The sequence below is a fragment of the Polypterus senegalus genome, chromosome 11 (assembly GCF_016835505.1).
Source record: "Polypterus senegalus isolate Bchr_013 chromosome 11, ASM1683550v1, whole genome shotgun sequence".
Taxonomy (NCBI): Eukaryota; Metazoa; Chordata; class Cladistia; order Polypteriformes; family Polypteridae; genus Polypterus; species Polypterus senegalus.
Genome location: NC_053164.1, coordinates 76,598,990 through 76,612,933, shown reverse-complemented (window position 1 = coordinate 76,612,933; position 13,944 = coordinate 76,598,990). Strand labels below are relative to the sequence as shown.

At 34.8% G+C, this 13,944-nt stretch overlaps 1 protein-coding gene across 4 annotated transcripts in view; it reads left to right on the top strand.

Annotated features, from left to right (window-relative positions):
* Positions 1–13,944, top strand: part of pcxa (pyruvate carboxylase a) — a 596,757-nt gene that overhangs the window by 540,213 nt on the left and 42,600 nt on the right. For all 4 annotated transcript variants that reach the window (XM_039769066.1, XM_039769065.1, XM_039769063.1 and 1 more), the window contains exon 17: positions 8,848–9,027. In XM_039769066.1, coding sequence (XP_039625000.1) covers positions 8,848–9,027 — 180 coding nt within the window. The remainder of the gene's footprint in view (positions 1–8,847; positions 9,028–13,944) is intronic.

Sequence of the window (13,944 nt, the reverse complement as noted above, 5' to 3'; positions counted from 1 at the left end):
CCTTTTTTGCTAATTACTTATTGCCGAAGGGCACCACATAAAACGTGGTTCTTAAACTTTAATGCACTCTACCTAATATTAATTACCGACATTACCACTTAGGAAAAATAATTTAAAAGTTGGCCTGCTTTTGTTGAAACTGCTTCTTTGTGAATCTAACTTTGTTTAAACAAAGCTCCAGCATAATATTCTTCCAAGATGCAACTTCTTTCTATTTAAATGTTCTTTTAAGTTTGAGTAGAATTACAGAGCAAAGTTTCTTATTTAACAAGTGTAACTATCTACCAGAATGTGTTTTTTTTTTCTTCTTTAAGCTTTTGAATTATTTAACCAAATATTTCAACATTGCATGTTTATAGTAGGAAATATTGTGGCAACATTGTTTTTTACATGTAATGAAATTCACTTTTAATTTCTAAGCCTTACTTGGTGATACTTGATTCCATCAAAAATGTGATAGGCTGTGGACTGCTTAAGCATTAAAACAAATGCAATGTGTATTACTTACGCTGGATAATCAATGGCATCAAAAGTACATATGAAAATAGCAAATTTACATTGTACCTAATGACCTAAGATTAATTACTAACTTGGAAGTGTACACCTACACCTCCATAGTGTTTAATAAACTTATTTCACTATTTTCCAAGATAATAATTCACAATGAGCAGGTTGGCAGTTGTATCAGTTTGTCAGAAAACTTCAAATGTATTATTTGGTCAATTTTATAGTTGTTTCAAGTTCAGATCATAATAGACAAAATTGGAGTGGACTCTTTTGCTTGTAGCATGCTTCTCTTGGAAGGGATTGTTGAAAACTTTGAAATTCAAAGAGAATTTATCAATCTATGGATCAGTTGATGGTTGCACTTCTGTATACATTTCCAGTGGGCTGTACACCTTTATAAATATAATATATCGGAAAGCATCAACTATCCACAGCCCTTAATTTGGATTTAGTGGTTTTTTAAAAAAAATGGATGAATGTTTTTATAAAAAAAAAAAGCTGCCTCAACTATCACCCACATTGCTTCTCTATCAACATATCTGCGCTTGTGAGTTGAGAATTTGTTCTTTTTGAGTTCAATTTGATTCCAGAATTGTGGTATCTCTTTGCTGGATTGTAACCATGAATGTTGTCATGTCTGACTCATCCTTTTAGTTCAAGGTGGGAACTTCATAGTGCTCAAATTATGAAGGAAAAACAACAAATCAGAAGTTAAACAACATTTGATTCTCTATTGAGCTGCACTTCCACTCTCAATTAAGCCTCATCCAACATCTTCCTGCAATACCTCATGATACCCCCAATATATTACATTAGGTAGAAGTAGCATGCAGCAATGCCCAATAAGTAATGTTAATCTGGGATCCCGTGGGCAAAATAGGGAATTCCAAAGTAGTCTGTCTTGTCTGTATGATCCTAGAGAGCAACTATGCAAATTTTGTCACAGATTAGTCAAAGGATGTAGGACAAATCTATGCCATTTGTCTGTGTATGTGGGTCAGCTTGGTATGCAAAGTTTAAAATATAAATGTTGATCCATTTCAGATAATTCCACAGAATGTTAATTTGATGTTCGTACAGTTAATCTCTGAATAACTTGCCCAGTTGGATTCCAGGGGTACTCCATTAGTTGAAAATATGATACTTAAGGGGACAACTGACTAAGCTTTTGTTGGCAGCAAGAAATTATTCCAGGCCTTTCTCTGTCTTGCATGAAATACCTTTCTAATGAGCACATTTGCAGAAAAGTATGCAGACCTAATAAAGGATTGCCCTTTTTCAATAGTGACCTGACATCCTATAATTCTAGAAAGAGTCCTCTTTCCCAGTCACAATATATGTATCTCAACGTATTCTGAAAAATCTGTGTCCTACATTTCCAATGTGCTAATTTTTCAATTGCAGCCACCTTTACACAAATCGCATTATTCATATTGTTGTGGATAGATTAGCTATTAACATGATTTTTTTTTTTGCCAAATTAAGAGATTGCAGCATCTAAATTTCTAGGGAAATTATTGACCCTGTGCATCCACCTGTCAATACAGTCAAAGACTGACAGATTTATTAAATCTTGATTTTGAAGAAAATGTCAGTGATTTCACTAACAAGAACAAGGAAGACTGGCAGATAGTAAGTTAGAAAGGCTTCAGTGTACAGTAAGTAATTGCTCTTTATAGCCTCTTTCATTGTGATCACTATCATAAAGCGATTTACAAGGCAATTAAAATATGTTTGAACAAAGAATTTAATTTTGTTCATGATGGCATACATAGGCCATGAAATCAGCAGAACAGATCATCTAGAAAGGCAAGGATTGAAAAAAGCTATAAAAATGTGACAGATTAGAGAAGGCAAGGGTATTTTGGAATATTTCATGTAAGTGGGTTATTGGTGAGTAGCCGAATAATGAACATGAGCTTGAAAAGGACAGGAAGTCAATGCTGTTAGGTCAGCTTGAAGGGGCAGTGTCATCATAAAATTTGTTACCTGTCAGGATTCCCAAGCACCATATTAAACAAGGTGGAATCTATTAGTGGCTTTTCCACACAACAGTAGCAGGGAAAGTTTCTGAATTTGTAAAGTGAAGGCATTGGAAAAAACCTTCTACTTCAAAATATGAAGCTAGATGTCACAGTATGTCTGAGATTTTAAGATTCCGGATGACGTGTTTTCAATTTACCTGATTAGATCCCACTCAAACTTTGTGCCTTTATTAACACATTGTATTTTAACCTTCACTGAGTCTACTAGGGTTTCATGACATCATGCCCACATCCAAATTGACTATTGCTTAATTTTACAATAGGACCAATGCTCTAATGTTCACAGGAATGTTAAAAGATATTTGTGAACTCAAAACTACCTTAAATGTAATTTTTTCCACTTCACCCTTTATAACTTCAACTGAAATAGCAGGTTTAAAAAGAATCTTCTACAGTGAACCATCTGCAAAGATGTTTTAATTTTGGTCTTTGGCTTTATGTGGAAAAATGGCTGTTTTAGCTTTTTTGTATTTAATGTGTATTGAATTTTTTTTCCCTCAGAAAGCTTCATTACTCACAGATTTGAATTCTAATGTTTTAGGTAATTTGAGCATCATGGTGGCACTGGGGTAACACTGTTGCTTCACAGTCCCAGTGACCTGGTTCAGAATGGTAGCCCAGTCACTGGTGTATGTGGAGTATGTGTATTCTTTCTATGTCCACATTGAGTTTTCCCTGGATGTCCATTTGCATTTGTCATCCCAAAGAAATGCAAGATCGGTTAATGGCAACTTTAAATTGGCAGTCCTTACATAAGTGTATTTGTACCTTCCTGGGTTAGTTCCTTTCTTGTTTTTGATGCTGCCAAGAAAGTGTGAACCCTCCCCAATGACCCAGAGTTAGAATAAATGTCGTCTAAAAATGGAAAAATAGATGTTTGAATTTTAGGCTAAGCTAATTTTAAATATGTGCATTTGATTGCTTTGTTTGTATTGTAGTAAACATCCTTACTGTTTAATATTATAGATTGTGCTGACACTAGTAAAATAATTACTCTTCCTTGCTGTTTATAATGATGGACAGTGCAGTCTTCCTCCATGTCTGTCTGTGTTTACACACCCTGTTTTCATGTGCAGAGATTATCATCAGGCCTAGTATTTTTTTTTTTCCCTCTTCAGGGGGCTCTGTGTCACTGTTAAACAGACTGAAAGTAGATATGCAGGAACCTTAATTGAATAAAAAAGTAATTTTCATGTCTTGTAACATTTTTGAAAATATGACCTCTGAAATAATTGAGACTTGCAGTGAACCCACCTATGTCTCGTGGAGTCATCCTCATGGAGAGTGTAGCATCCTAAAGCATGTTCTTAATGAAGTGAGCAAGTCCAAGTTCAGAAAAATGATGAGGCAATTTAGTGAGCTGTTATATACCAGTCACTGTTGAATAATAATCATGTCAGTTGTGTGAAGAGGCCAATGGAGAGAAAATGAGAATAGCCAATGATGTGGTCTTCTCCTGTCTTTCATTCCAAAAAATTCAAAATAGCATGATTAAGTAGGTTAATTGACCTATATATATATATATATATATATATATATATATATATATATATATATATATATATATATATATATATATATATATATATATAATCCCTAAAATTAGTAGTAGCACTTAAAAATATGTAGGTTTATTTAAAACCATCAAACTGTGCATTTAATTTAAATGTAATTGATGTCAATTATATTTATATTAAATTGATGTGTGAATTGAAAATTCCCCTTGAAGCTTTAAAGTGGCTTTCTGAAGCTGGTACTGCCGATGTTCTATTGTCTGCTTGGACACTTTGCTTATGATTCAGTCCTGCCAGTATCTTTTTTATTTATGTCACAGTAATATTTTGTTGATAATGTGGTCATCTGATATAGAAATAATTTTTTTAAACAAATTTACATTTTGCCATTTATGGTAACAGGAGGTATAAAAAAAAGGACAAAACATTCTGGTTATTTTCAGGATGCGTTTGCTTAAGAGTGAACACTACATTTTGAAATGAGGAATAGAATAGGCATTTTATTAGTGCAAAATTGCTGACATTTTGTTGAAGAGACTAGGAATGTATATGAAGTTTGAAAGCAGTAAATATATAATATCTGCCAAATACAAAGAGTACACAACACGTGTTTCGCCCTAATTGTTTCTCATCAGGTGTATTCACTTTTGCTTCCCCTTGCAGGAATCAAACCTTGGATGTCAGCAGCCAAGGCAAAGCCTCAGACATTGCACCATGGCAGGTTCACTTAACAGGGTGTAAATTGCATTATTACATGCATAAGTCTAATTGCAATCTGATATTTGGGAAGTCACCTACCAGGTAACACTTGTGGCTGGTCAGCCAGCATATATACCTGTACATACGCACAGACACACACACTCCCTGCTGTTTGGTTACATAGTGCAATTATTTTAGTCTATTTTTTAAACCAGTTCTAGTTATAAAGTGCTTTATTAACTTGATCTAGCTATCGTTTAAGGAAGAGTTTTTTCACATCATTTCAGATCTTTCTGTTGTCTCAAAAGTATTGGTAAATCAGATCCAGCAGAATTCTTTTAGCTTAATGGTGACTCATATACTTGAACACCAGTGGAAATTAAGGGGAGGTGCATTTAAGACATGAAGCCAGTAAGCACTTTACAAAAAGTTGTGGTAATCTGGAGCTAACTGCCAAGACCTGTAGTTGAAACAGAAACTTTGACTACCTTTAAGAAGTATCTGGATGAGAGTTTGGGACAGATGAATTATTAGCTAAACGAACAAGCCTGATGGATTGAATAGTCTCCTCTCATTAGTTGAATTTCTTATGTCTGCTTGAGCACAGTTCTGCTATCCTTTGTTTAGTTCCTAACAGTCTTAAGTTGTGTTCTTTGGATTGCTGTTCATTCTTATGAAACATTGCAGGTATACAAGTTCTCAGTATACTTTTAAGTCTCACGTATGTTGTCAGTAACAGACCTGAACATAAAATGTACTTGCACTGCAAATATACTGTATAAACTTTATCAGTAAAGCAAGTCTTCCCTTTATGTATTTTATGTAATTAAGTATGGTCACACACGCACACACACACACATTTTTTACTACTACTTACTTAATATCTATGTAAGTATCCACGTTCTCAACCTCTCTTAATCTCATTTGGTGTCACAGGGGTACAGAGCCTTGGCAGTGTCCGTTGCAAAAGAAGAAACCAATTCTGGATAGCATGGCAGTCTATCACAGTGCCCCCTCATTCACACACCCAGCAATTTGGAATCACTATTTAAACTGTGATAACAACTCTTAGGAACTTGGAAAGAGAACTGGACTACCAATCTCCAAAAAGTTATTTAGAATGTCTTCTATTTCTATTTATGGTACAGTACATTACAAAAACTGATGAATATAAATTTGAATCTTAAGTCTTGTAATAGCCAATATTTTGGTTGTTTAGAAAAAGTAAAATCTTATTTTACTTTGTAACGAGTAAAAGTTAACAATGTGATTGTCAGTATCAATCATTATCTTTGTGCAATTAAACTAAGAGGAAAAATTCATTTTGCTCTAGGTTGTAATTTGGATACAATGAATATGTTCTGGTGTTAGTTGCATTTAAATGTGAGGTATAATAATCTTTCACCCAGTTAATTAAAAAGCAAATGCGTTTAGCTATTGCTGCCCTCAGCAAGCAGAATTCATTCTTCTAATAAGCTCTGTCAGCAAAGGGGAGTAAATGTGTAGTTAAGTATATTTTAGTAATGTTAGTAATAAACACAGATATGTAATGTGCTGCTCATTTTAAACTCAAAGCTACATTGCACAGTTTTTTTGCATATCTGACATTAGTAAAATCAAAATATTACAATTGCAAAAGATGAAACATTTAAGTAAGATTTGTTTTGTGGTGAACTACAATTTGATATAACAAAACACAACTTTAATAATGCTCTCTGAAGACCCAAAACTTATAAAGTGGTTCCCCTAAAGATTCTTTACAATTTTTGGGACTAGTATCAACAGTTAAAAAAAAAAATGCTGTGCGAATTATATGGAAATAATTAGTTTCCACATGTAAATTACTAATAAGAGTAGAACGTAGATTGTAGTATACTTTGTAAACATATTCAGTGTTTTTGTCCTTGGAAAATATGTTTCTCCAACCTACTCATTCACTCAGACTAAAAGTCTCTCATCCCTGCACATCACTGACCAGTAAATGTAATGCAAATGATTTGTGGCTTTATAATTAATATGGGTGGGTAAAGATGGTGTCTTTCCTTTTAACGTTTCAATTTCTGTTTATTTTAACATTCTTTTTATTAACTTGTTCTGTCCTACATTTTAAAACACTTGTGATGGCTGCAGTGATAGGCACTATATACAGTACCAAAACAAATTAAATATATGGCGGCCATAAGGTAAATGTTTTAGGATTTACTGAATACAGTGTATTACCTGATTACACTGGTTAAAAAGTGACATGTAATGTGATAGATACTAGTACTTTGAGAACCTTCAGAAACTGACTTGATGTTATTTTGGAGATCTTAGGGCAATAGGCTTGGCAAGCTTTGCTGGGCTGAATGGCCCGTTTTTATCGAAATAGTTCTAATGTCCTAATGTTATGTTTAAATATCAAAACATAATGGAGAATACATTCAGTTAATGATATATTGTATAACTATATTTTAAACATATAAGTAACATTTATTCAATTGTTGTATATTAGTATGTTATCACTACTTTAATGCACAATTGCTTAATAAAAGTAATTTAAATAGGCTATCTCCGTCACATTTTGAATTAAGTTTTTGGTCCCCCACCCCACCCCAAAAAGACTATTTTTGATACATTGTGTATGGCAAGTTGATTCGTTTGATCTTTCATAAAGCTAAGTATATAATATCTTCTAAGAAAAAGTAAGACATGTAACAGCAATGCTAAAAATAAAAACAATGGAATTCAAGATTCAAACATATATTCAGACTCCCTGGGTCAAACTCCCAACCTTTGTTTATTGCCTACATTTTAAATCCTGTCGTCCTGAGAAGGGCCGTTTTGATGTTTTTCTACTTGTTGCATTCTTACTATCATGTTATGGAGTCTAGTGTTAGTATTAGTTTAAGCTGGAATTTTCAATTTCCAAATGTATGCCACTGTATGAGAGTTTACCAAATGTCGAGAGTTTGCAAATTTTTTATTATTGGAAAAGTTTTAAAATCTATCTGACCTCAGATTGCATTCACACAAACCATCCTGGATAGTAGACCCAGCTTTGACCAGCAATGAGTTCTGTTAGGAGAAGAAGTGGAAACAAATTTGCATTGCTGCAAACCCCGCTGATGCCCACCTCATCAAGAATCACACTACCCAAGTGCCTGGGTTTGAGCTAAGATCATGCGAATGGGTACTACTGAATATAATTAATATGGACCAAGGATGGTGCGCTTATCTGATGCATCAGTGGGGCATTTCGGAAACGCCATTGTGAGACTGTGGAGCTGAGAGGCAGACAATGCAGCACATATATGCATGTCCAAATAGGTGATCTGACAGAACATTAAATGTCTACATCAACATCCATCCACTGCAAAAGACTATCTGCAGAGTCTAAATATTAATTTGTAAATATGTACTGTACTTGTACAAAAAATTGCTGTGCAGTGAAAATCCACATAGCCATGATCTGGTGTAACTGAGTTTTTGACAATTGATATGATATTTCATTAATTCACTGTAGATCCACTTCACCTAGAATTTACACAATCATTGTCAATGTTGCAGGTAGTTTGCACTCTAAAATTCAGTTTCTGCAACTCAACCAAATTGTCCACGTAGTTGTGAGGCACATGCCAACCAGTTGTGTACATAAAACCTTTGAACAGCACATGGTGTAAATGAAAACCCAGAATGTATCTTGGTGATTTGGACTTCTTTCTTTATTTCTGCCAAAGCACCATACCACTTGCAGTGTCTATTGAGTAATCTGAAACAAAAAGTAAAAGTGAATTCCTCCTAAAAGTATTCAATGAAATAAATATTGAACCATTTTGTGAGTTACTCCTCCAACAAATGGAGTGCACATTATCCTCCAATATAAATTTGCTTTTTTTCATGGGCTAAAATTAATTCGCAAAAAAAAAGAAATCCAATTAATATAACCACACGTGAAAGAAAAGGCATCTAGAATAATCCGTATGTTACATTTTTTTTTTCCACCCATTGCTGTTAGGTATTGCCTGTAGTGTTTCAATTGAGTAAACATTTTCTAGTTGTAATTATCCACTAAAATTACATTTATTTTTTGTGCTTTACAGGTGACTCCATCATCAAAAATTGTAGGAGACCTGGCCCAGTTCATGGTTCAGAACAGCCTGACAAGACATGAAGTGGAAGAAAAGGCTGATGAATTATCTTTCCCATTGTCTGTAGTGGAATATCTTCAGGGTTATATTGGGATACCTCATGGAGGCTTCCCTGAGCCATTACGCTCCAAGGTGAGTAGATCTAACCTAATGACTGTGCTCTTAATATATGTAGTTAGTGTATGTTAAACTTTACCATGTGATGATTGTTACAGAATTTTTTCCGTGTCATACAGTGCAATTTTATTTTCAGCACTGTACTTTAGTGTATTGGAAAAACTATTTTAATTAAACAGTGGAGTGTGTACAGATTTGCCAAAGACACTGCTGTGGAATACAAACATAAGTCTCCTTTACATTCTTAGTCTTTATAAAATCAGAAATAAAATGTAATCTATATTTGTCATAGAAATATGTTAATTTCAAAAACAAGCTAAAACTACTGCCCAAGAACTTATTCAAACACTTGTTTGACTATAGATTGCCGTAAGTACTATTGACAAACTTATGGCATCTACTACTTCAATTATATCATACACAAGGTTAAAGACCAAGCAAAGCACATTTTTGAGGTAAAGAAAAGCGGCTGAATAACTTTATGCTTCACTGCAGGTCAGTTGTCTCTGTAAAAACACTATAGAAGTACTTCTCCCTCCTCGCCAAGTCTTCCTCTTGATGTGCTGCACCACAAAAAGATATATATTATAGTGAAAAAAGTGTTGAAGGTCTAAGAGAAAATAAACTGTTTTTCTTGCAAGCTGACCTGTCCAAACCTCATGTATCTTTCCCTTCTTGTTTCATATCTTTTCTATGATATACAGAGTAACTCTTCAAGTCTGACATTCTCTAGCACGGAAAGATTCAATCTCAGATCTATTATTTATTTGGATGTTTTTCTTGTCAGCACAGGTTATACCCAGTGTATTTAATATATTATTATTCTTGCTGGCATCCCTTCCTCTTGGCTTTGTTTTGCAATGTTTGCTGTCAAGTTCTTTTGCTTTTTTGCCTCGTAATTCATCTTATTTTAGTCCATTTTGCTAAAGGTCTTATGATGTCTAGTATGTAATTAGAGTGCTTGCAAGTAAAAGATTAGGGTGTACTATTCTAAATTGCCTTTAAAAACTCGCTTTGTTTTATGCATTCACTTACCCTTTGGGTAGCAGTAGATAATACTTGGTAAACTTTAGTTAATAGCAAATGTGAATAGCTGCAGAAAATTTGCTTTTTGTTTGATGCTCGCATTTGCAGCACACAAAAATTGTAAGTCCACATTCTGAGAGCTCAGTTTGTTGAAGGTGTAACTATGAACTTAAATTAACAGTAGACCTTGTTATGAAAAATATTAATAGAAACTTATGGATGCGACATTGGGAGATACTGTACTCGTTTACCGTAGCCTTGCATGATACTGAATGCAGTCCCCTCAAAATACAGAATAGTGTTTGTGGTATATAATGGAATAGTTTATACTGGTATGCATGTGACTGTGTCCTGTGATGGAATAGTCAGAGTTGGCCTTGCACCTGATATTTTTCTTTTCTGGGAACCTTTCATAGACTGTTTCCAAAGTAGCTTTTGCATTTCCTTTTAAAACCCACAATACATTTTTCCAGATGTGCATTGTAAGACTATTTATATACAGTGGTGTGAAAAACTATTTGCCCTCTTCCTGATTTCTTATTCTTTTGCATGTTTGTCACACAAAATGTTTCTGATCATCAAACACATTTAACCATTAGTCAAATAAATATAACACAAGTAAACACAAAATGCAGTTTTTAAATGATGGTTTTTATTATTTAGGGAGAAAAAATCCAAACCTACATGGCCCTGTGTGAAAAAGTAATTGCCCCTTGTTAAAAAATAACCTAACTGTGGTGTATCACACCTGAGTTCAATTTCCGTAGCCACCCCCAGGCCTGATTACTGCCACACCTGTTTCAATCAAGAAATCACTTAAATAGGAGCTGCCTGACACAGGGAAGTAGACCAAAAGCACCCCAAAAGCTAGACATCATGCCAAGATCCAAAGAAATTCAGGAACAAATGAGAACAGAAGTAACTGACATCTATCAGTCTGGTAAAGGTTATAAAGCCATTTCTAAAGCTTTGGGACTCCAGCGAACCACAGTGAGAGCCATTATCCACAAATGGCAAAAACATGGAACAGTGGTGAACCTTCCCAGGAGTGGCCGGCCGACCAAAATTACCCCAAGAGCGCAGAGACGACTCATCCGAGAGGTCACAAAAGACCCCAGGACAACGTTTAAAGAACTGCAGGCCTCACTTGCCTCAATTTAGGTCAGTATTCACGACTCCACCATAAGAAAGAGACTGGGCAAAAACGGCCTGCATGGCAGATTTCCAAGCCGCAAACCACTGTTAAGCAAAAAGAACATTAGGGCTCATCTCAATTTTGCTAAGAAACATCTCAATGATTGCCAAGACTTTTGGGAAAATACCTTGTGGACTGATGAGACAAAAGTTGAACTTTTTGGAAGTTACATCTGGCGTAAAAGGAACACAGCATTTCAGAAAAAGAACATCATACCAACAGTAAAATATGGTGGTGGTAGGGTGATGGTCTGGGGTTGTTTTGCTGCTTCAGGACCTGGAAGGCTTGCTGTGATAGATGGAACCATGAATTCTACTGTCTACCAAAAATCCTGAAGGAGAATGTCCGCCATCTGTTTGTCAACTCAAGCTGAAGCGATCTTGGGTGCTGCAACAGGACAATGACCCAAAACACACCAGCAAATCCACCTCTGAATGGCTGAAGAAAAACAAAATGAAGACTTTGGAGTGGCCTAGTCAAAGTCCTGACCTGAATCCAATTGAGATGCTATGGCATGACCTTAAAAAGGCGGTTCATGCTAGAAAACCCTCAAATAAAGCTGAATTACAACAATTCTGCAAAGATGAGTGGGCCAAAATTCCTCCAGAGCTGTAAAGACTCATTGCAAGTTATCGCAAATGCTTGATTGCAGATATTGCTGCTAAGGGTGGCCCAACCAGTTATTAGGTGCAGGGGGCAATTACTTTTTCACACAGGGCCATGTAGGTTTGGATTTTTTTTCTCCTTAAATAATAAAAACCATCATTTAAAAACTGCATTTTGTGTTTACTTGTGTTATATTTGACTAATGGTTAAATGTGTTTGATGATCAGAAACATTTTGTGTGACAAACATGCAAAAGAATAAGCAATCAGGAAGGGGGCAAATAGTTTTTCACACCACTGTATCTTAATGTTGCATGCTGACTTTTTCTAAGGCAAATAAGACAATAACAAAGTTGGTTTCTTGAATATCCGATTATGCTTTTGTCTTTTATGTCTGCAAAGCTAAAGAACCTTCTAGTAAGCAAATTCCTTATCGTATTAAAATTGCAGATCAAATAACTGCTAATGCAGTGACTGGTCATGCAAACAGAAAAGCAGATAAGTCTTAATCATTAAAATTAATAAAGCATATTTAGATTGTTCTTTTTTTTTTCCTCCTTTTGTTTTTATGTTAGATCTGAAGTTACATAAACCTTTCCTGATTTTATGTTTTGACAGTTTTTTTTTTTTCATACCCGCAAATCAATATTTAATAAAATAGCATGCAACTTGGCCACACTTTACAATATTTCCAATATATTTCCTTTGTTATAATTAACTCTGAGCTTTAAGTTTACAGATGAAAAGGAATAATCTCAAACAAATTTAAAAAAATTCTTTAGCAAGCAAAAATGGTTTGTAAGCAAGTTTAAGAAGGTGAAGCTGATATGGAGCAAACATATGAAGTAAAGGTGAAACATTGGGTGACAGTATAAATTATATGCTGGAATGAGATCTGTAAGTGGTGTGATGGAGATGACTGATATGTAAAACAAAATAAAGGTGTATAAATGAAACAGGGCTTGGAAGTGCAAATTATATGGAAATTAAATTAGAGTTTCCACATGTCAATTACTAGTGAAAGTAGGCTGTAGTATACTTTGTAAACATATGCAGTGCTTCTGTCCTTTGAAAATATGTTTCTTCAACCTACTCATTCACTTAGACTAAGAAGTCTCTCATTCCTGCACTTCACTGACCGGCAAATGTAAAGCAAATGATTGGTGGCTTTATAATTAATATGGGTGGGTAAAGATGGTGCCTTTCCTTTTAATGTTTCAATTTCTATGTTTATTTTAACATTCTTTTTATTAACGTGTTGTGTTCTGCATTTTAAAACACTTGTGATGGCTCCAGTGATAGGCACTATATACAGTACCAAAACAAATTAAATCTATGGCAGCCATAAGGTAAATGTTTTAGGATTTACTGAATACAGTGTATTACTTGATTACACTGGTTAAAAAGTGACGTAATGTGATGGATACTAGTACTTTGAGAACCTTGAGACACACCCTGGGGCTCTCCCAACCTTTGTTTGTTGCCTACATTCTAACATCATTTGGTCCTGAGAATGGCTGTTTTGATGTTCTACTACTTGTTGCATTCTTACTATTGTATTATGCAGTCTAGTGTTGGTATTAGTTACAACTGGAATTTTCAATTCCCAAATGTGTGCAACTGTATGAGAGTTTACCAAATGCCGAGAGTTTTCAAATTTTTTTATTATTGGAAAATTTTCAAAATCTACCTGACCTCAGACTGCATTCAAGTAAACCATCCTAGACACATTACGTGTCCTACATCAACATCCATCCACTGCAAAGACTATCTGCAGAGTCTAAATGTTAATTTGAAAATATGTACTTGTTTAATATGTTCTTGTTTAAAAGTCATACAACGTTCTTCGCACTCAAAACCAGCTGATACACTTACTTCATTAACATCACATTGGAATTACTGACATCCACAGTACAATGGGATTCAAAAATAACAGTTGAAAAAGAAAAGGGAAGAGAGTTTGTTGTACAGTGATGTTTCTCTCAAAGAGGGCATCACCAGTTTAGGTCAGGTCTTCATTCTGTCTTTGTGTGCTCACTCTTACCCGCTGGATGTCAGCCTGTAGAAGATCATTAATCATAAGGGTATTAACAAAAGCAAAAAGAA